This window comes from Pelophylax lessonae, assembly GCF_965119305.1.
Source record: "Pelophylax lessonae genome assembly, chromosome: 9".
Taxonomy (NCBI): Eukaryota; Metazoa; Chordata; class Amphibia; order Anura; family Ranidae; genus Pelophylax; species Pelophylax lessonae.
In genome coordinates, this window is record NC_138776.1 from 259,563,146 (window position 1) to 259,585,536 (window position 22,391).

The window sequence follows — 22,391 nt, forward strand, 5'->3', positions numbered from 1 at the left end:
ACACATACCTGGAAGCTGTTGGGTCAACGCACGACGGAAGAATTGGACATCTGAGATCTACAGCCCTGCTCCCAACACATACCTGGAAACTGTTGGGTCAACGCACGACGGAAGAATTGGACATCTGAGATCTACAGCCCTCCTCCCAACACATACCTGGAAGCTGTTGGGTCAACGCACAGCCGAAGCTGGGAATATTCACTGATATGATGTTTATTAGAAATGCTTTAATAAGTTAACTGGTAACCATGGTGATAATACAGGAAATACCCGTAAGGTGGGGAGGGCACATCACGTGACCCGTGTATAAAAACTACTAAGGTAGGCCCCATAACCACCAAAATTTTGCTGTGGCATAATACAAATGTGACGGCGTGGTAACTGGCATCTGCGTGCATAATGAAACCACCTATTCAGTGTGCACTGCAGGGGACCAGGTAACCTGTTATGACCCCTCCTCCGTACCCACCAAAATAGTTAGCCATTCAGAGCAAGCTGATAAACCGTACTCTAAATTACTAACCTCAATACAGCAGTGAGCTTGCTTTTTTGATGTGTGCTCTGCCATTAACCTCAGTGGCTTTCCGAGGAGAGGTTGCGGGGGATTAGGATGGGAAAGAGGGCACCTGACCTCCAGATAGGGAGTTGCAAAGACAACGAATAGTCCCATGAATATATTGTCCAGTATTATGGCCCCGCCACCTGAGTGGAGGAAGGATCATATGGATACCGTATCTATCTATATATATATATATATATATATATATATACGTACATATATATATACATATATATATATGTATATGCTTAGCTGAATTATTAAGGCCACTGTAAAGAGGGAGGCAGCGGCCTAATGTAATGGCCATGTGGAAGTACCAACCCTTAGCTCCCCGGGAGGAATTAGAACTACTGATACTCCTTCCTTTAGTGCTTCGCAATGATGTTATGTGATACTTGATCTCCGCTTAAACTCTTGCTTCGATAGCATCAAAGGGGGGAATGTGGCAGTACCTGGAAAGCTTCTAAGATGGCGGATAAATAGCCTTTTAAGACAAAATAGTAGATTCTGTGGTACTACAGAGACCATGACAGCCTAGCTGCGCAGTTGAGGCCCCCACCTTCTGCCTCTCTGTTCTCCAAGGACTAACGAGAACACAGATAACGAGACTACAGATAAGAGTGAAGGCCATGGATATAATTGCTTCAGACAGACGTGCAGAGAGGTTTTCTATTGTATGACTGCCGAGCTAGTTAGGGAAATATGTAGCTGTTTCATATATGTGATGTGCAAGCTCTTTCGGACACTTGCGGGCATTAGCTGGGCTAATCCATTTTTCGCTAGCGAATAAAAAAGGTTTGATTCCAAAGCTTGAGTCCAAGGGATCTAAGGGCCCTTTCACACAGAGGGATCTGATCAGGTCTGCCTTGTCAGTTTTCCAGGCGGACCTGATGGGAAGGTTCATGTATCCCTATGGACAGGTGGATGTAAACAGACCCTATTTAACCACACACCCTTTATGCCACGCCCAATATTTAGCATAATTTAAGCCACGGCCATTATCGCTTTGCCCGCCACAATTTTTTTTTTAGGTCCTTGGACACACCCACAAAATGAATGCCCCGCCTCCAATTAACATACTATTACGCCTACACTGGATTTCTGGAAAAAGTCTCCCAACATTATTTGGGGAAATGATGGCAACTATGAGTTTAGATCAGCCTTTCTCAACCGGTGTGCCCTGGCACACTAGTGTGCCACCAGAGGTCCTCAGGTGTGCCGCGGGATCATGGGAGAGAAGGGCTGTCAGATGAGCCCGATCTCCCGATCCCCCTGCTGATCTGTACATCGGCAATGATAGAGAGCTCGGTCAGTCTCAAAAGTGAAAGTAAAAGGGAAGGGGAGTGTGCTGTGCTCTCTGCTTCCCCCTACGGCTAAACGAAAAAGGTACCGTGCTAGAATGTTTCAAAAGTCTTTATATATATGTGTGTGTGTGTATGTATGTATGTATATGTATGTGTGTGTGTGTGTGTGTGTATGTATGTATATGTGTACAAGTGTGTGTGTGTATTGTGTATGTATCTATGTATGTATGTATATGTGAACGTGTGTGTGTGTGTGTGTGTGTGTGTATATATGTGTACATGTGTGTACGTTTATGTTTGTACATGTGTCTGTATGTGTGTGTGTCTGTGTGTATGTACAGTATGTATGTTTTAATCCTGACCCCCCTATTCCTGTACCATCAGACCTGCTTTTGTAGGGTTTGTTTGTGATAGCAGCAAGGACTGCTGCTACTGTGAAAAGCATTTAACTGGTGGTAAAGAGACAATATGTTGCCTCCCCACCACCTGTTTTAAGCCCGTAAATGCAGCATTACCATGCCGCAACCATGCAATGCACAGGAATGCACATGGAATGTACTCAGTCAACCTGACATGTGAACAAGCCCTTGGTTCACATCTGTGTTGCTGCTTGCTGTGTGTAGGGCAGCCCATTCATTTCAATGTGCTTCCCTACCCCCAGAAATGCAGGTAAAGAAGTCCCTGACCCCTTTTTAAATTGGGCGGCACCAAAAGCAACCCATGTTTTCCAATGTGTGGGGTACCATTAAGAATTAATGGCACCCCTAAAGGGCAGAGCATTTGTCCATGTGTCAGAAACAAGCGCGATTTTGCACATGTTCCGTGGCACACAGTAACGTGAACCAAGCCTTGGACAGGGGTGCCTCAAGACTGAAAATTATTTTCAAGGACGCCCTGACTGAAAAAAAGGTTGAGAAACACGGGTTTAGATATTAGATGCACGATGTATCACCCTTGTAGAGTAATTCCCGGGTGCTCTGTGAATTTACTTGGAAGGGATTTAATGGGCAAAATACAAGTAGTTATAGCAATTGGAGATGGGGGAAGGGTGGACCTTACTTCCCCTTTCTGAATGTTTGCAGAAAACCGTTGATGAATTAGCAGAAGAAACAGAGGAAGTATGGGTGGAGGATGGGCTAGATATAAGAGAGCAATATCCCATATTGTGCGCGGATCTGATGGGAACTGATGAAAGAGAAGCATAGAACGTTGTATAACGTACAATATCCAAGGTGAAAGGAGAAGGAAAGACAGAGCACACATCGCTGGAACACACAAAGAGGGTAGGAAGACTCTTTTTCTGATTGAACCGAAAAATCCGCGCCCCCCCCCCCCCCCCTCGTCATGTCCGTTCTCTTCCTCCATAGTCACTGTGGTGTCTTTATCTCCAACATCCACTACTACACACACCTAAAATACTGTTATCAGGGGATTATTTTTTTACATGTAGCCAGATACGTCCAGAGCCTCTGGTTTATAGACCTGATCCATCCTAAATATAGAACCATTTATCCAACTGTCCATCCAGAGCCTCTGATTTATAGACCAGATCCATCCTAAATATAGAACCATTTATCCAACTGTCCATCCAGAGCCTCTGATTTATAGACCGGATACATCCTAAATATAGAGTAATTTATTCAACTGTCCATCCAGAGCCTCTGTGTTACAGACTTAGATACATGTATAGACTTGTATTAACAGAGGCATGGACTCCAGAGAGAGAAACATCATTTTGCCCCTGTACAAATCATTAGTAAGACCTCATCTGGAATATGCAGTTCAGTTTTGGGCACCAGTTCTTAATAAGGATATCGGAGAACTGGAGAAAGTGCAGAGAAGGGCAACTAAACTGATAAGAGGCATGGAGGAGCTCAGCTACGAGGAAAGATTAGAGGAACTGAATTTATTCTCTCTTGTGAAGAGATTAACACCCCTTTGGTTTAATCCCGAGTGTGGCTCGGGGTTAACTTTCAGTACCAAAAGCGGTAACCACGAGCCACACTCGGGATTACCCCAGAACGTTACTCACCTTCCCTGCAATCCCCCGCCGTCCTCCCTGCTGTCTTCCTCACACTCTCTCCCCACTCTGTGCACGGCCGATGCCGGCACTTGCCTTCCGGTTCCCTCCCCTGTGAGCGTTGCGACGCAGGGGGGTGGAACAGTGGCGGCTGGTGCTCAAAATTTTTTGGGGGGGGCGCAAAAAGAAAAATGTAATAGGTATCGCTTCGCGGCAAAAAACGCGGTAAAAAATTGCGTGACTTAGAGGTCATGGTACAGGCATGGCACAGGTGATGGTATGGGCATGGCACAGGTCATGGTAAGGGCATGGCACAGGTCATGGCACAGGTGATGGTACAGGCATGGCACAGATGATGGTATAGGCATGGCACAGGTGATGGTATAGGCATGGCACAGGTGCTGGTATAGGCATGGCACAGGTCATGGTACAGGCATGTAACAGGTCATGGTACAGGAGATGGTATAGGCATTGTTGGTTGCTGAGACCCCTGGTCCCAATGATAGTACCGTACTATCTATAACTTCTTTGCTCGTTTTGTGTCTGGCAGGCCTGGGAGGCTGGTTTCTGGAAATAACACAGACGGAGACAGATGTATAGTGAAACCAAGCTCTCAGTTTATTATAGGCTCGTTGCGGCTTATATAGTAAAGAAAAAGGCATATAATCATAGGTATAGGGCACTTGTTACGTTCTTATTGGTTAAACAGCTTCAGGAGACAAAAGGTCACCTTGGGGAGTAATACCATATAAAACATATCTCGTGTGACTAGAATCACCTGACACAGCCTTATCGCGAACTGCAGAAACTTTCCATGGTACGTAGGCACTTTTCATATCTTGTGTAACTAAGGTCACATACACACACAAACACACAGCTTATAAGACATTAATGCATACAAAATGGGGTAGGGACATACAAAATGGAGGACACATAGAATTTGATATCTCCCCATCTCCCACAATCCCCTCTTAAAATCATTAACCCTTAATTGATTTTCCCTTGTCACCCTGTATATCATTGGAATATATAATTCTTAGGGATATTATCAGGAGTCCTAAACCTCCTAGGAATATAGTACCACGATTGGCAGATTAATTTTCTATATCCCTGCTGCTTGAAAGACCAGATCATATATCATCCTTTAAACAATAAGGTTCTTTTTTTCTTTCTGTTTATACCTCTTAATGTACTCAGTATATTCTTTAGGGTTATTAGTCGAGGAGGTCTGGTAGCCTGGGACTTGGTGGGATAGCATAGAGACATTTTTCACCTTTGGTCGGGAAACTCTAGCAATAATACACATTACGAGTTTGAAGCATGCATATAGGAATAATAAAAAAAGCAAAACCATTACAACAGTCATAGCGATATTTTTCAACCATGAGGATATTCCTCCAAATTCAAAATTCCCACTACCAAAAGGACTCCATGTCTTAGCAATATTCCTAGCTTCCTGTTGCAACTTGTCTACTTCTTTCCGGTGCTGTGCAATAATATCATAATAATCGGGTATCTCAACAGATGTATTGTGTATCCATGTGCAACATTCATAATCCTCCGTAACTTCACATAACCCAGTAAGAGCAGCACTCATGCTTTCTATGGCTAGGTCATGGAGCTCAAGTTGTTTCTTAATTGCCCTCACTTCTATATTTAATTTGGTAATGTCCCCTGAGTTCTTATCTAGGATGTCATCGAGAATTTTAGAGTAATTATTCAACCTTTTCATCATGTCTATTCCCCATCCGGTCCATGAGGGGAACCAGGCCCATACCATATCCTTCTCAAGGAATAATTCCCTTTTATTGCGGTGTTTGAGGGGGTACCTAGGATACATACTAGCTTCTAGGAGATGTCCTCCTTTGTTGTCTCCCACTACACCCATGATGGGAACTAGGGATGCGAGGTAACACCACCCTTGGGGTTCAATGGGGATCCAAGGGTGACAAATCTTTCCACAACAAATATAAGTACTGTTTCCCAAAGCCAGGGGACGTTTGTGAAGTAGTGCCATTAATTGATCATCATAACTGGACCAAGCTAAATTTGACAACAACTGTCCTACTGGGGAAGAGGAAGTGGAACTGGAGTTAAGAAAGTTCATTAGAGTGGCGTTTAGGGCTGGTTCTGTGGTGTGCCAGAAGGAGCTGTCCATCGAGGTCATTGAGAAATTAATCTTAGTTTGCCGGCACACTTCAGCTCCCTTGGTGGAGTTTCCCAACCTAAAACACCAGTCTGGGGAATGACTCCTACCAATAATTTGGAAAGTGAGGGTATCATTTGAGAGTGTTCTCGTGACATTGGTGAGGACAACAGGAGGTGTACCATTTAGGAAAGGGGTGAAGTTTAAAGGTATCGCTATTAGGGGGATTCTAGCGGTGCTAGGATGGAGTTTACTACATATCCAACATTTTTCATATCCGGACTTCTGGGCATAGGCATATTTAAATTGCAACAATGACATTTTATCTGTAAGATTTTTTTAGCTTTCATCTCTCTTTTGTCTGTTATGTGCATTACTCTGTGTTGGGGTGTTGGAAGCTCTGCAAATGGCCTGTAGCCCTACCAGGTCTTCTGGATGATAAATACAGTTAGTGGTAACCCATACTACAGAGAAGACTGAAAATGATACGAGTCCCATAAGTAGCCAAAGTTTTCCAGAATCTGGTGCTATTAGGAATGTCATTTTTCTACAGGGTCAGGGCCGCCTGCCTCTGAAAAACCCCCTTTTCTTGACTATCCTGTTCGAGGTCAGAGTCGTCCACTCCCGTTAGTACCTCTCTTGCTTCTGGACCTTCCTGTTCAAGGTCAGGGCCGTCCGCCCCCGTTAGTACCTCTCTTGGGTCTGGATCTGGACTTGCTTCTGGGGGTGGAGCCTCCTTCACCAATTTTACTCGAGTAGCGTGGATCCAGGCTTGTTGGTTCTCCACAAGGACAGCGATTCTGGTCACTGCGACTACCTTTGTCTTTTGGTCCAAAACGAAATCCGGCCTTGGTCTTGTGATGCTACTTCATCTCCTTCCTTCAAGTGATGGGTTGATACCTGTGAAAAGAAAAGAAAGGTGCGAGCAACTTTTTCGTTCCACTTGATTCAAAATTCCAATTACTTTTTCTCAACTCGTCTTTGATTGTCCTATTTATCCTTTCCACTGTACCTGAACTCTGTGGATGACAATCTATTTTCAGGATTTTAACTAGTTCCTGGCATTCTTTTTAATATTAAAGCTGCCCCATTATTAGAACTAATTCAAAGCAGGCATCCCCATCCAGGAATAATCTCCTGACTGAGAATGCGTGCCACCGTGTGGGCATCTCCCTTTTGTGGCCCTAAAAGCTTCCACTCATCTGCTAAACATGTCCACTATTAACTCTTGTTTCTACCCTGTGTTGGGCTTATGTGTGAAATCTATTTCTAGATGTTCATGTTTGGCCTTATGTGTTTGTTTGTGTTGTTCCTAATACAGGTGATGCACCTAGCAACATATGCTTTCACTAATTTAGGCCTGTAAATGCAAAAAAAAACTTCAGTAATACTTCATATGTTCTTTCCCACCCCCTGTGTCCTATTCCATCATACTAGGCAATAGACAGTGGGGCGCTAGCTGCGGGGATACAAGATCTCCCCTCTTTTAGAAAAAAGGCCATTCTCAACTTTTTCTAAACCATCACCTAATTCCTTAAACCTGTTCTGTAGAATGCGTTTGTAGCTCTAATAATGTGTGATCTTTTGGCCTGACTTTCAGCTCCACAACCAGGAACCATCTACAAAAACATCCTCTGCTCCCTCTATGGCTGTCTAGATATATTATGTCTATACAATCATGTTGTTGTGTAACACACCCTTTAATCCCAGTACCCATTTAAAACTGGGGCCTACCTAGGGCAAAAGATGTGGCCATCCCTATTACCATCTCACAAGATGCTATGTTTGGAGTCACCTCAGGCATGCCTTAGACCTGGACTGCGACCATCTTTGGACAAAAACTATAGGGCAAAGTCCATCACCATACTCCTGGGCAAGTACACCTGTCATGGTCTTACAATTGTCCCTTGCATTAACACAAAACATTTTTCCATAATTTGGGAGGCCCAGTGCAGGCGCTACAACCATAGCATTTTTCAGATACATAAACGCATTCAACATTACTTGTGACATTTCTGGACCTGTGGCTTGTCTCAAAATGTTGTCATAAAATAGGAGCAGTCGGATCCATTGCAATCAATGATCCTGGTTTTGTGGGCGGGCAAGACCCACTGTGGGCTGGCAAGACCCACGTGACTGACTCTCCTTTTCCCCCTCTGTGAGAACAAAACCAAGGTAAACAACACTTTCCTGACACCATTGTCATTATTCCTGTGACACTTTGTGTCCACATACATGTACATTTCTCAATGAACTCACTCGCTCTGACTGGCCTCCACAGAGTGACTACATATGTTATCCACATATTGTAGCGGGACTGACTCATGAGCAGGTGTCCATCCCCTCTTGCGTGGTCTGGAGAACTATAGAGCAGACAACTAAAACTGTCTATTTAGCCCTGAGGCATTTCTACACCAGGTCAGTTACCTGGACTGATTATTAAAACAAGAAACAAAGATGGCTGTGTCTCCTCGTCCACTAGGACGGTAAAAAAAACGCATTACTTCAACCAATCACTGTAAAGTGGGTAGCATCGGATGGTATGGCTATCAGTAGAGATGGCACATCAGATACCACTTGCATACTACATACTTCAGTCAGATAAAACTAAAACTTTTTGGCTCTGTGCCAATCTTACTAAAAAAAAACTTTTTTATTTTTTTTTCTTCTGCCAATCTAACAAAAACCTGTCCAGAGGTTCCCCTCCCTCAATAGAGGACTCCCCTAAAATATCACCCAAAAACTGAAATCAGATAAAAAGTTAATCTGATTTGAAACTTTTGGCTCGGTGCCAATAGGGTCCAATGGTCACACTAATTGCGGTAACCCTTTCTGTCCCAAAATAAATTCCATAACTTATAACAGGAATGAAAATATTTAAATTTGAACCCTTTCTTAGCAAGTAGCCAATTTTCAAAATTTTGCACCAGAGCTCCCTTTTACATTTAGGGACACAAGGGACCCATTTGTAAAATGTAATTTCTCATTATCTATAATTCTATAAAAAATAACCTCAAAATATCTTGCCGACTACGGCGAACTATGTTTTGCCTGATAAAAACTGTATTTGTTCACTATTATTACTCTTCCCAGAGGTTCCTATGCTTTATGCACAAATGTATAAATGGCAAAACTCCAAAAATTCCATAAAAAGGTAATTGCATATGTTTGGCAATGCTGGTGGCCGTGAGAAAACCAGGTGCTGCTGTACTGTCTAATGTTTGCCTGACTCCATACATTTTTAAACCTTGATTAAATCTCCAGGACAGTTTCACCTTCTGCTTACAAGCAATTGGACTTTACTCTTAAAAGCCCTAGTTAACTCTTTATTATTCTTATTACTTTTCAGCCTTCTAGTCTTTTCAACTGTTTTATTATTCTACAAGGGGGCATAGGTTAACCATTTTTCATCTCCCCTTATTCCATATACGCCTGATCCCATTGTGGATCAGGCCCATAATAGGGCCACACTGTTGTATCTAAAAGGCATAGTCCTTTGACCATATCCATATGGAATGTGTCATTAGCGCCCTCTCGTGGGAAAGGACTGGAACTTTTCATTGTTTCAGTCCACTCTGCTTATTTTATCTATCCATGGGTTGATTAAATAGTAGTCAGTGCCGCAGACTCGCGCCACATATTCCTTACAGTTTTCTCCTGCTTGGGGAGGTGGGGGTGGCTTGCTGCCTCCGTGACCCATTGCTGCAGACAACGGGGTTCACGGACCGAGCGCTTATTAGACTAAATCAATCTAATTCTAAGTTCCCTGTCTATTTATAACTGGCAATTTTATTTATTATAAAAGATTGTTGTCTGCGTCTGGTAAATATTTTTTAAGTTGTCTATATGTTACCCCTACTAGGTCAAAATCTATCTGTCCGTGAAAGTTGACTCTATGATGCACAATTTTTTTTTACATTCAGGGTTACTAGAAACAAACTGACTTCCTAAAAATCTTTTTCTCTTCAGTGGCAAAATACAGACTAATTTAGCAGAGTCTAAGTTATGGTGAGTTATATCAAAATCTAAACAATGGGTGCAGATTGGACAGGGCATCTGCTACAATCTATCACAGAGTCATGGAACGTTCACAGTGCTCGACTGCCACCCAGGTTGCCCTGTGTGCGTCTTCCCAAAACGTGAACTAGTCACAGTGTATTTCAGCCGTGCTGACAATACGGAGCGTTTTCGAATGCAGCGTGACTACTCTGGCATTCTCATCAGAGAAAGAACATTCAGTAAATGACTCAGGTCTGTTCACTTACCACCCAGACTCATTGAATCATACAAACAGATTATCTTATACTTCTATGCGACAGAGAAGGAAAGCTTAAAGATTTTTCAGACACAAAACGAGCAATTTTCTAACACTTCTTAAGTCTCCCTGAGACTAAATATTTCCCTGAAATATTTCAATTATAGGTATGTTGCGTGTGTTCCCGGAACACACCAACCCCTGTGGTTCAATTGGATATGAGTCTAGCCAGTGTCCCCCGGAGCCGCACTACAATCGGTTACATAGAAAGGAGTTTTCTACTTACCGGGTGAGTGTGGGTGTCCGCGGAGAGTGACTCTCATATCCCGGACATAGCCCCCAAAACTGTTGGTTGCTGAGACCCCTGGTCCCAATGATAGTACCGTACTATCTATAACTTCTTTGCTCGTTTTGTGTCTGGCAGGCCTGGGAGGCTGGTTTCTGGAAATAACACAGACGGAGACAGATGTATAGTGAAACCAAGCTCTCAGTTTATTATAGGCTCGTTGCGGCTTATATAGTAAAGAAAAAGGCATATAATCATAGGTATAGGGCACTTGTTACGTTCTTATTGGTTAAACAGCTTCAGGAGACAAAAGGTCACCTTGGGGAGTAATACCATATAAAACATATCTCGTGTGACTAGAATCACCTGACACAGCCTTATCGCGAACTGCAGAAACTTTCCATGGTACGTAGGCACTTTTCATATCTTGTGTAACTAAGGTCACATACACACACAAACACACAGCTTATAAGACATTAATGCATACAAAATGGGGTAGGGACATACAAAATGGAGGACACATAGAATTTGATATCTCCCCATCTCCCACAGGCATGGCACAGGTCATAGTAAGGGCATTGCACAGGTCATGGCACAGGTGATGGTACAGGCATGGCACAGATGATGGTATAGGCATGGCACAGGTGATGGTATAGGCATGGCACAGGTGGTGGTATAGGCATGGCACAGATGATGGTATAGGCATGGCATAGGTCATGGTACAGGCATGTCACAGGTCATGGTACAGGCATGTCACAGGTCATGGTACAGGAGATGGTATAGGCATGGCACAGGTCATGGTAAAGGCATGGCACAGGTAATGGTATAGGCATGGCACAGATGATGGTATAGGCATGGCACAGGTCATGGTACAGGCATGTTACAGGTCATGGTACAGGATATGGTATAGGCATGGCACAGGTCATGGTAACAGCATGGCACAGGTCATGGTATAGGCATGGCACAGATGATGGTATAGGAATGGCACAGGTCATGGTACAGGCATGTCACAGGTCATGGTACAGGAGATGGTATAGGCATGGCACAGGTCATGGTAAGGGCATGGCACAGGTCATGGCACAGGTGATGGTATAGTCATGGTACAGATGATGATATAGGCATGGCACAGGTCATGGTACAGACATGTCACAGGTCATGGTACAGGAGATTGTATAGGCATGGCACAGGTCATGGTAAGGGCATGGCACAGGTCATGGTATAGGCATGGCACAGATGATGGTATAGGCATGGCACAGGTCATGGTACAGGCATGTCACAGGTCATGATACAGGCATGTCACAGGTCATGGTATAGGCATGGCACAGGTCATGTTACAGGCATGTCACAGGTCATGGTACAGGCATGTCACAGGTCCTGGTACGGGCATGTCACAGGTCATGGTACAGGCACGTCACAGGTCATGGTATAGGCATGGCACAGGTCATGGTACAGGCATGTCACAGGTCATGGTATAGGCATGGCACAGGTCATGGTAAGGGCATGGCACAGGTCATGGCACAGGTCATGATACAGGCATGTCACAGCTCATGGTACAGGCATGTCACAGCTCATGGTATAGGCATGGCACAGGTCATGGTACAGGCATATCACAGGTCATGGTACAGGCATGTCACAGGTCATGGTATAGACATGGCACAGGTCATGGTAAGGGCATGGCACAGGTCATGGCACAGGTCATGATACAGGCATGTCACAGCTCATGGTACAGGCATGTCACAGGTCATGGTATAGGCATGGCACAGGTCATGGTAAGGGCATGGCATCGCACTGCAGCAGCTTCAATCACTGTTGACTTACCTGCTCTCCTGGGCTGGCTCGCTGACTCGACTCCTGTCCTGTGACTCCATACTCAGACTGCGAGACGTCCACGGCGCGCTGCTCCTCTCTCTTCGCTCTGACGGCTCTGACGGCGGCGGAAACCGGCGGGAATGTGACGAGGTCGGGCGGTGACGGTGAGTGACTGACACACGCACCGGCACCGCACCCAGCGATGTCAGCCGGGATGTCCTGAATGATTGGTCCAGGCTGGAGTCTGGACCAATCAAAGCCAGGCCAGGACTAGTGGGAAGTATCGGGGCGCATTGCTCTGCGACCCGATGACACCTAGAACGGCCGCCAATCTGCGCCTCTGCCTGGCACCACGTGGGATGCCAAACCCCCCCCCCCCATAGCCAGCAATAGGTCCGGCGCCCCATAGTGTACTTTAAATGGTAATTTTTTTTTCTTTGAAGATGATTGGGGGGCCGGCGCCCCTGCGCCCCCTACTGCATTGAAGGGGGAATGTACGCTGATCCCTGCATTGAAGGGGGCGTGTACGCTGGTCTCTGCATTGAAGGGGGCACGCATGCTGACCTCGGCATTGAAGGGGGCATGTACGCTTGTCACTGCATTGAAGGGGGCATGTACCCTGGTCTCTGCATTGAAGGGGGCATGTACGCTGGTCTCTGCATTGAAGGGGGCATGTACGCTGGTCACTGCATTGAAGGGGGCATGTACGCTGGTCTCTGCATTAAAGGGGGCATGTACACTGGTCACTGCATTGAAGGGGGCATGTACGCTGGTCACTGCATTGAAGGGGGCACGCTGGTCACTGTTTTGAAGGGGGCACGCTGGTCATTGTGCATTGAAAGGGGGCACGCTGGTCACTGTGCATTGAAAGGGGGCACGCTGGTGACTGTGCATTGAAAGGGGGCACGCTGGTCTCTCTGCATTGAAAGGGGGCATGCTGGTATCTCTGCTTTGAAAGGGGGCACGCTGGTCTCTCTGCATTGAAAGGGGGCACGCTGGCATCTCTGCACTTAAAAGGGGGCACGCTGACATCTCTGCATTGAAAGGGGGCACGCTGGTGTCTCTGCATTGAAAGGGGGCACACTATACCTTAATTACTGAAGGCCCCTTTCACACTTTTGCGACCTCAAAGTCACACAATTTTTTACAGTGTTTTTTGCCTCAAAGCAATGCCTATTACATTTTTCTGTTTGCGCCCCCCCCCCCCAAAAAAAAAAAATTTTGAGCACCAGCCGCCACTGTATGTAACATGCTAGACAGGTAGTGAAAGAAAGAAGTCCTAACTCTTCCCCAGTCACTCCAAGCCTAAAGTGAAAGATTTTAGTGTGAGTTGTTATTTAAAGGAAATTTATGATGTCAGAACTCTGGAGGAACTCTGTGCAGACATTAATCATCCCAGTACAGTCCAGATAATTCCCAGTTTATTATCCGTCTACAGAGAGGAGAGTCCTGTATAGATGAGATGACCACATCAATGAGAATGGAGACGGGGCAAAATCAGATGACTGAAAGGATATTGAACCTCACCCTGGAGATCATCTACCTGCTGACCGGAGAGGTGAGGAGGATTCTGGGAGGTCACATGACATCATTCTTATGTCTATTAACAAAACACAGACCTGACCGGAGAGGTGAGGAGGATTCTGGGAAGTCTGTAGTGATATTTGTTACTTTTTCTCTTTACACAGGATTATAAAGTAGTGAGAAAAATATCTGGTGAACCAATAACACCCAGCAGCCGTCTTCACAAGACATCACCCAACGTAGTGCCTCAACCTCACTGCCTGACCACAGAGGTAACCAGTGCCAAGAAGGTTCTAGAAGTCACCAAAAAGATCACGGAGCTGCTAACAGGAGAGGTGAGCGGTGCCGGGAATTCTGGGATATTATCCAGTAACAGACAAGGGATGTGTCTGGATGGTGACTGTATCATTGTGTGTGTCAGGTTCCTATAAGGTGTCAGGATGTCACTGTCTATTTCTCCATGGAGGAGTGGGAGTATTTAGAAGGACACAAGGATCTCTACAAGGACGTCATGATGGAGAATCAGCCGCCCCTCACATCACCGGGTAAGAGGAGACTTTATTGTAAAGGAGAGAGCAGTACGGAGGGTCCACCTAGATCCCCCATCATCTGATAAACACATAGAAACAATGTATTCAGTCAGTGTGTGTGTTTCCTACAGATGGATCCAGTAATGGGAACTCAGCAGAGAGACGTCCTCGTTTTCTGTATTCCCGGGATTCCACAAAAGAAGGCCACACTATTTGTATATATATATATATATATATATATATATATATATATATATATATATATATATATATTGGGTATAGTCATCTAGAACCAGACTATCCCTCATCCACACAGGTCTTAAATAAAGGCTCCCCTTCCATATACAGAGTTTTTTTATTTTATTTCGTTACACACAAAGTTTGCTGCTCATGTATAAAATAGAACTCATCACATCCTTCTGTAAAGGAAATACTGAGAAATCTTACCTGTCGACAGCAAGAACATCATCGATGTACCCATCCCACCACCCAATGTATCTTGTGTATTGTGCCTAACAAATGAGGTGGAGATACTGTAAAACATTTGAAAGTTCCATCTCTATTCCTCGGTATAATGTCATGTTCCCAACAAATGAGGAGCTACTGTATTTCACATTAAAAGGTCCATCTCCATTCCTCAATAGAACATCGTGTTCCCAACAAATGAGGAGGAGATACTGTACACCATATGAAAGGTCCATCTCTATTCCTCAATGTAACACTTATGTTCCCAACAAATGAGGAGAAGATACTGTACACCATATGAAAGGTCCATCTCCATTCCTCAATATAACGTCATGTTCCCAACAAATGAGGAGGAGATACTGTACACCATATGAAAGGTCCATCTCCATTATTCATTATGTCATCGTGTTTTCAAGAAATGAGGTGGAGGAAGGTCCATCTCCTTTCTCAATTTCCAACATGAAAGTGCTTCAATATACAAAAAAGAACCTGTCCAGCGCTCCAAACACACAATAATTCTCTTATTACCACCCGCTATGCCCCACCTTCATATCAGAGAACTGACCTTAATTCCATGACACCTCACTTACCAATGGGACATTAAGAGCTTGTATCCTTTAAGGGGAAGATCATCCAAGACCACCTTCCCGATGTCATCATTGACAGCAGTGCGGCTCCACCCCTTTCGGTCATCTTGTAAAGCTATCGGAGGTGCTCTCTGACGTTGGCGGTATTCTATGTGCTGATTGGTAGAGAACGCTGCAGAACGTGAATGTATGGCAGCCATCTTTGTTGATGTGTCAGAGTCTGGGACTGATCTGAGGTGAGAAGATACCAGCAGGTATGGTATGAGATAACTGGAGAGGTAGTATAGAGGTGGTGGTCCTGGATGATCTTCCCTTTGGGGGATACAAGTGCCTAATGACCCATTGATAAGTGAGGGGTCATAGAATTCCGGAGAGTTCTCCGATGTGAAGGTGGAGGATAGCGGGTGGTGTGGAGCACTGAGAGCATTTTTATTAAACTCTGGAAGAGAATTTTGCACACGAAAATAGAAGAGACATCGCTCTGTGCACTTTGTGGTTGCAGCACTGGACACTTTCGCTTGGTTTCTATCCATATTTTTCTCCTCTAATTGTCCCCAAATCCATGCCAGAGCTCCTATAAATTATTTGGTATTGGACCAACATATATGAGTCCTGAATGGAAGGTTATAACATTTCATGGTAAATTGTTTCTCCACAGGTGGACACAATGTCCGGAATACCTCTGAGGAACGTCTTATTTTATCTCCAGATTATGAAGCAGAAGATAACATTGTGCAATATTCTGCAGGAGTAAATCCCGTTACTTCAAACACACATCCCGCACCTTACCAATTGGAGGGATCAATGGATCCCTCTAATCCTGAGGAATCTTCTGACCAATCACACACCAAGATTATAGGACCTCACAGTACAGATACTTCCATAGATCCATCTATTCCCCAGGAATCTTCTTTAAGCCATGAAGGAGTTCATACAGAAGAGAGTTCATTGTCATGTTCAGTGTGTGGGAAATTGTTTACAAAAAAATGGGCACTTCTTTTGCACAAGAAAAATCACACGGGTGAACGTCCCTATTCATGTTCAGAGTGCGGGAAATGTTTCAGTAAAAAAGGACGCCTTCTTGTACACCAGAGAATTCACACAGGTGAGCGTCCTTATTCATGTTCAGAGTGCGGGAAATGTTTCATTCAAAAAGGACACCTTGTTCAACACCAGAGAATTCACACGGGTGAGCATCCTTATTCATGTTCAGAGTGTGGGAAATCTTTCATTGATAAAAGTAAAGTTGTTAAACATCAGAAAATTCACACCGGTGAGCGTCCTTTTTCATGTTCTGAGTGCGGGAAATCTTTCATTCAAAAAACAAACCTTGTTACACACCAGAGAATTCACACGGGTGAGCGCCCTTTTTCATGTTCACAGTGCGGGAAATCTTTCATTCATAAAGCACACTTTGTTCAACACCAGAGAATTCACACAGGTGAGCGCCCTTATTCATGTTCAGAGTGCGGGAAATGTTTCAGAACAAAAGAACACCTTCCTAGACACCAGAGAATTCACACGGGTGAGCGCCCTTTTTCATGTTCACAGTGCGGGAAATCTTTCATTCATAAAGCACAGTTTGTTCAACACCAGAGAATTCACACAGGTGAGCGCCCTTTTTTGTGTACGGAGTGCGGGAAATGTTTCATTGATAAAAGAAAACTTGTTAAGCATCAGAGAATTCACACGGGTGAGCATCCCTATTCGTGTTCAGAGTGCGGGAAATCTTTCATTCTCAAAGAAACCCTTGTTCAACACCAGAGAATTCACATAGGCGAGCGTCCTTATTCATGTTCAGAGTGCGGGAAATCTTTTTTTAAAAAAGCACACCTTGTTGAACACCAGAGAATTCACACAGGCGAGCGTCCTTATTCATGTTCAGAGTGTGGGAAATCTTTCATTCAAAAAGCAAACCTTGTTCAACACCAGAGAATTCACACAGGCGAGCGTCCTTATTCATGTTCAGAGTGCGGGAAATGTTTCGGTCACAAATCATCACTTGTTTCACACCAGAAAATTCACACAAACTAAAAACCTTTTTCCCGTTCATGATGTCTTCTGGGCGGGGGAAACAACATTCTTTTTCGGGTACTCTTTGGTTTTGGGGCCTCCTGAAATTGAATTATAATATTATGACCCACTAAACATACAGTGCTGACTCGGTCCCGCACTCACACAGACCGGACCATACAACTAAACTGTGCTAATACATGGCCGGATATGACCATACATGGACAACACTTCTTATTGGTTCCCGTACATTATTGCTCTTTTGATGTTTCACAGAAGAAGCCGGCTTTTCATTGGTCCATCCAAAGAATAAAACATTTTATAGTTTATGTTCTTCAGTTATATAAGATTTGGTGTAGATTGTAGCTTTGTTTATATTCTTTGTTAATCGCTAATTCTGATTTTCTAAAATAAACAAGAACGCTCCGCACTTTCCAATACTCTGCTCTCAGATTCCTGCAATCACTATGGAGAATTTCATTATTGAAGAGAGATAGAGATTTCTTTTGGTTGTATTTGTATTTTTTTTAACATGTTTACTCTGTAAAGGAAAAAAAAATGTTTCTTTTAGTTTCTGTTATAAAATTTTGCAAATAAATAATCTTTCTTCAAAATATATTCTGCTACATTTCTTTCATAAAAATAAAGAAAAAAAAAATCAGTGTGTATTATTTAGTCTGTGTGAGAGTTTTAGAGTCTAAAAACTGTGTTAGAAATTTCTGGAAATCGGTCAATCCTGAGGTTCTGACGGCCGATCTCATTTCCTGAGACAGCGAAAATACCAGGACGGTACAAATACCCCCCAAATATCCTTGTTTTGGAAAGGAGACAGTCCAAGGTATTTACTAAGAGGGATGGAGCGTTTTTTGAAATTGTAAATTTTTGGCAAAAAATGAAAAAAAAAAAAAAATCACAAGTTTTGCTGTGCAGCATTATCACATAACTGGTGTGGCGGTGATCAGGGACACTGGTGATTTTTTTTTTCCATTTTATTTTTCCTTTTGTTTACAATTTTTTTTAACATACTGTGATCAAAGCAATAAATTGTTACCATAGTAACAGTGTACTACTCTGGGGAAGTGATCACAATTTTATTTTTATTTTTTTTACACATTATGATTGGTTATAGCAATGAATTTCATTGGTTTATCAGATTTATCAGCAAGGGTTGTGATAAACATAGCGTCCCCCGTCACTTTTTATAGGTGCACAAAAAAAGATCTTAGCAGCCTAGAAGTTATGGCTATTGAGGCCATTCCCAGGAGTACTTTGACTGCCAATGAGAGGTTCTCACTCTTGTGCAAGAGGGAGACCTTTTGGATTTTTACATTTGGATCCTTGTCCCCAGGTGGCCTCAATGAGGAACTCGAGGTACACACCATTATGTAATATTTCGCATAGGTCAGTACCCACTGGGCTCACATCTATGTGGTATGTATTGGCGGCGCCTTGTCCAGTCAGGAGTTCATTCCTCGCAGCACCATGTTGTGATGTTGTAACCTAAACTTAATTTTAGTTATTATCCCCATTATAATTTTTTCATATATATATACTGTATATATATATATCTATATTTATATATTTATATATTTTTTATTTTTAAGTGCGAAAGAGGCAGACGCTTCATCGAGTAATTAATTATTTATCTGCATTTTTTTTCAATGTCATTATACAGTATATATTTTCTCCAATTTTATTATATATATATATTTTATGGATATAACAATTTTTATTTCTTATATGTCAAATTATACATGTATTTTCATTTCTTAATTAGTGAATTAGTGTGCCCTAAATTTTAGTTATTATCACCTTTATAATTTTTTTTTATATATATACTGTGTATATATATATATATATATATATATATATATATATATATATATATATATATTTGTATATATATATTTATATTTATATATTTATATATTTTTTATTTTTAAGTGCGAAAGAGGCAGGCGCTTCATCGAGTAATTCATTATTTTTCTGCATTTTTTTCAATGCTATTATACAGTATATATTTTTTCCAATTTTATTATATACATATTTTTTATGGATATAACAATTTTTATTTCTTATATGTCAAATTATACATGTATTTTCATTTCTTAATTAGTGATTTTTTTTTCATGTTATTTTTCTTTCCCCGGTTTTATATCTATATCTGCTGCTTGGTCTAATATACGATTATTCATGTGATATCGTCTTGCATGGTACTTAAGTTAGGGATAATTTTATACTATATTATGGCAAATGCTTGCTGTTTCACTGGCCAATGGGTGAGAATGAGTTAATGGTTGTTGGGTAGTTTATTTTTTGTAATTTTTTTAAATTTAATAATATTATAATTTTATCTTAGACAAAAAATGACCGTGTAAAAGGCGCCCATACCCCTAAATAGTATATACCATGAAAGATAGAAAAGATGGGGCTTTACGAGCTATTGGGAGGAGAAGGATCCACGACAACACAATATAAACTAAAAAGTAGTTTTATTATACATATTAAAATAATGCATGGGAATGGTTACCCATGTATAACATAAAAGACATCAAACATATAGAATCGCATTGTAAAAATACTTCCCAGTAGGGGAATGCTGATAATAATAGTAATAATAATAGTACTAATTACCATATGTGACTTGTAGAAATATCGGCCTGTCCTGGTCTCTCTGGCCCTGAGGAAGCCTTGTGCGAAACTCGTCGGCTTGCTGGGGACCCTAAGACCGTGTTCCATCAGAGACCTCACGTCATCATCTGATTTAAGTTATCAGCATTCCCCTACTGGGAAGTATTTCTACAATGCGATTCTATATGTTTGATGTCTTTTATGTTATACATGGGTAACCATTCCCATGCATTATTTTAATATGTATAATAAAACTACTTTTTAGTTTATATTGTGTTGTCGTGGATCCTTCTCCTCCCAATAGCCCGTAAAGCCCCATCTTTTCTATTTTTCATGGTATATCATTTTATCTTATTGAATCAATCACTTCAATTAATCCAAAAGGTGATATTTTCAGCAACACAAAGGGACATAGAGTTTATTTGGCTCTGTCCACTCCACATCCACCACTTTTCCCGGCCCTTTAAATCCCACAATTGCCAGCCTTCCATGACTTGATAAAGCGCAAGGGCCTCTTCCTCACAACCCTGGGCGGTGGGTGTGGGGGGGGGGGGGTCTGTGGGTAGGGGGCTAATCGAAATCTTGAAACTCCCTTTAATTAAAGGGCCCCAGATCTCGCCCCCCCCCAGCACACTCCTTGACCACCAACTATTTACTGTTTGTTATTGAAAAGAAAAAACACACAACACTTGTATTTTTAGGGTGGGTCTTTTAAAGACTTTTACACACTAAAAGCAATCTGCTGTGGGAAAAACAATCCCTGACTCTTTCCAAAAACGCGCTGGCTGAAAATCATATACTGTAAATATGAACATGTACCATAGGAAACAATGTTAAATGGACTGTAGTGCGTTTCTGCAAATTGCAAAACGCACTAAAAAACGCATAGGTGTAAACCTGGTGTCACAGAGGGAGAATATACCGGAACTCTGACAGAATGTGAGCCTTCTGTGGGTATAAATGGGGTCTTGACATAATCGCCAACAGTCACGGATTTCCTGGGACATTCACGGATTTTTGTAGAATTTCCCGGCATGTACTTGTCCCGGGCAAAGTCCCGGAAATCGGACACCAGCCGTCACAACTCTACGGACATTACGTTGCTTCTTATATGGACAGTCAGAGATCGGGATGAATCTCCTCCCATAGCAGTAACTTTCAATAGCCGGGCTCTGTGTGGTGAGGTCTAATAGAACATTCGATAGGTGGAGCCTGTCTTCTCCTTACTGCCTATGCTGTGTAAGTGGGCGGGGACGGGGAGCACCCTCCTGTGCTGTGTAGCACCCTCCAAGGTAGGTGCTAGGTAACCTATAGCAGTGGTAACCTATAGCAGTGGTCCTCAACTCCCACTAACAGGCCAGATTTTAAGTATTACCTTGGGGAGATGCAGACTAGAGTACTGCAATCACTGAGCAGCAAATTATATCACCTGGGATGTATTTCAGTTATCTTGCAAACCTGGCCTGTTAGTGGGCCCTGAGGACCAGGGTTGAGGACCACTGACCTATAGGGCAAACCTTGTGTAGCAGGTTTTCCAGGCCTGTGGCCTGATGTGGGTCTGCCATTGTTACCGGTTACCTCTCCAGCCCATGTGAGCTGCGACCCTTCGGTGTGAGAACTGAGACATTGACAACTCCGGCATCTTGGTTTTTGTGGTTTTATTGTAGATAAAGGAGAAGGGAATGAGTGGGATATGTGTAGAAATAAAATAAATAAATAAATCCACTTAAATCAAACCCAGTGATTATCTTGAAACAAGGGGGGTGTATGGAAGTGGGGGAGATGATATATGGTGAGTGATAACACACAATAGACGAAAAATGAATAAGTGTAGAGAGCTTTCTTTTATTATGGTGGCCACTCAAGGGTCAAGATGGTGGGTTCCTCCTTTTCTCCTCTCAGATAGGATTTCCAAATAGGGGCTCCCTCGATATCCACTCATTAGGTATATGCTCAATGTTTATAAGATCACTGTTCTCACTCCCAGTTACTCAAAAAAATAGAATTGGGCTTCCATAGGGAAGTATGTAGCATTTATTTAAACAGAAACAAGTAGTAACTTACAGTTCAGCAGAAGACAGCAAGTAGCAGCAATAGCGGTATATGAGAAGGGGACTTCCGGTTTCGGCCGTAACCGGAAGTGACGTCACCTGGTTCCTCCTGACGCGTTGCGTCACTAATCACGTGACTCCCGACGCGTTGCATCACTAATTACGTGACCCTTGAAAAAGTCACGTGACGCAACAGGACAGCAGACCGAGC

At 42.9% G+C, this 22,391-nt stretch overlaps 3 protein-coding genes across 3 annotated transcripts in view; all 3 read left to right on the plus strand.

Annotated features, from left to right (window-relative positions):
• The window catches only part of LOC309563450 (uncharacterized protein), a gene marked incomplete at its 3' end in the record, with an annotated part of 30,176 nt that extends 12,657 nt beyond the window's left edge, over positions 1 to 17,519 (plus strand). The window contains exon 9 of the mRNA XM_082267843.1: positions 16,509 to 17,519. Coding sequence (XP_082123969.1) covers positions 16,509 to 17,519 — 1,011 coding nt within the window. The remainder of the gene's footprint in view (positions 1 to 16,508) is intronic.
• LOC309564412 (uncharacterized protein) overlaps positions 1 to 22,391 on the plus strand; it is a 1,531,146-nt gene that overhangs the window by 794,278 nt on the left and 714,477 nt on the right.
• The window catches only part of LOC309562930 (uncharacterized protein), a 123,700-nt gene that overhangs the window by 13,849 nt on the left and 87,460 nt on the right, over positions 1 to 22,391 (plus strand). The window lies entirely within an intron of this gene.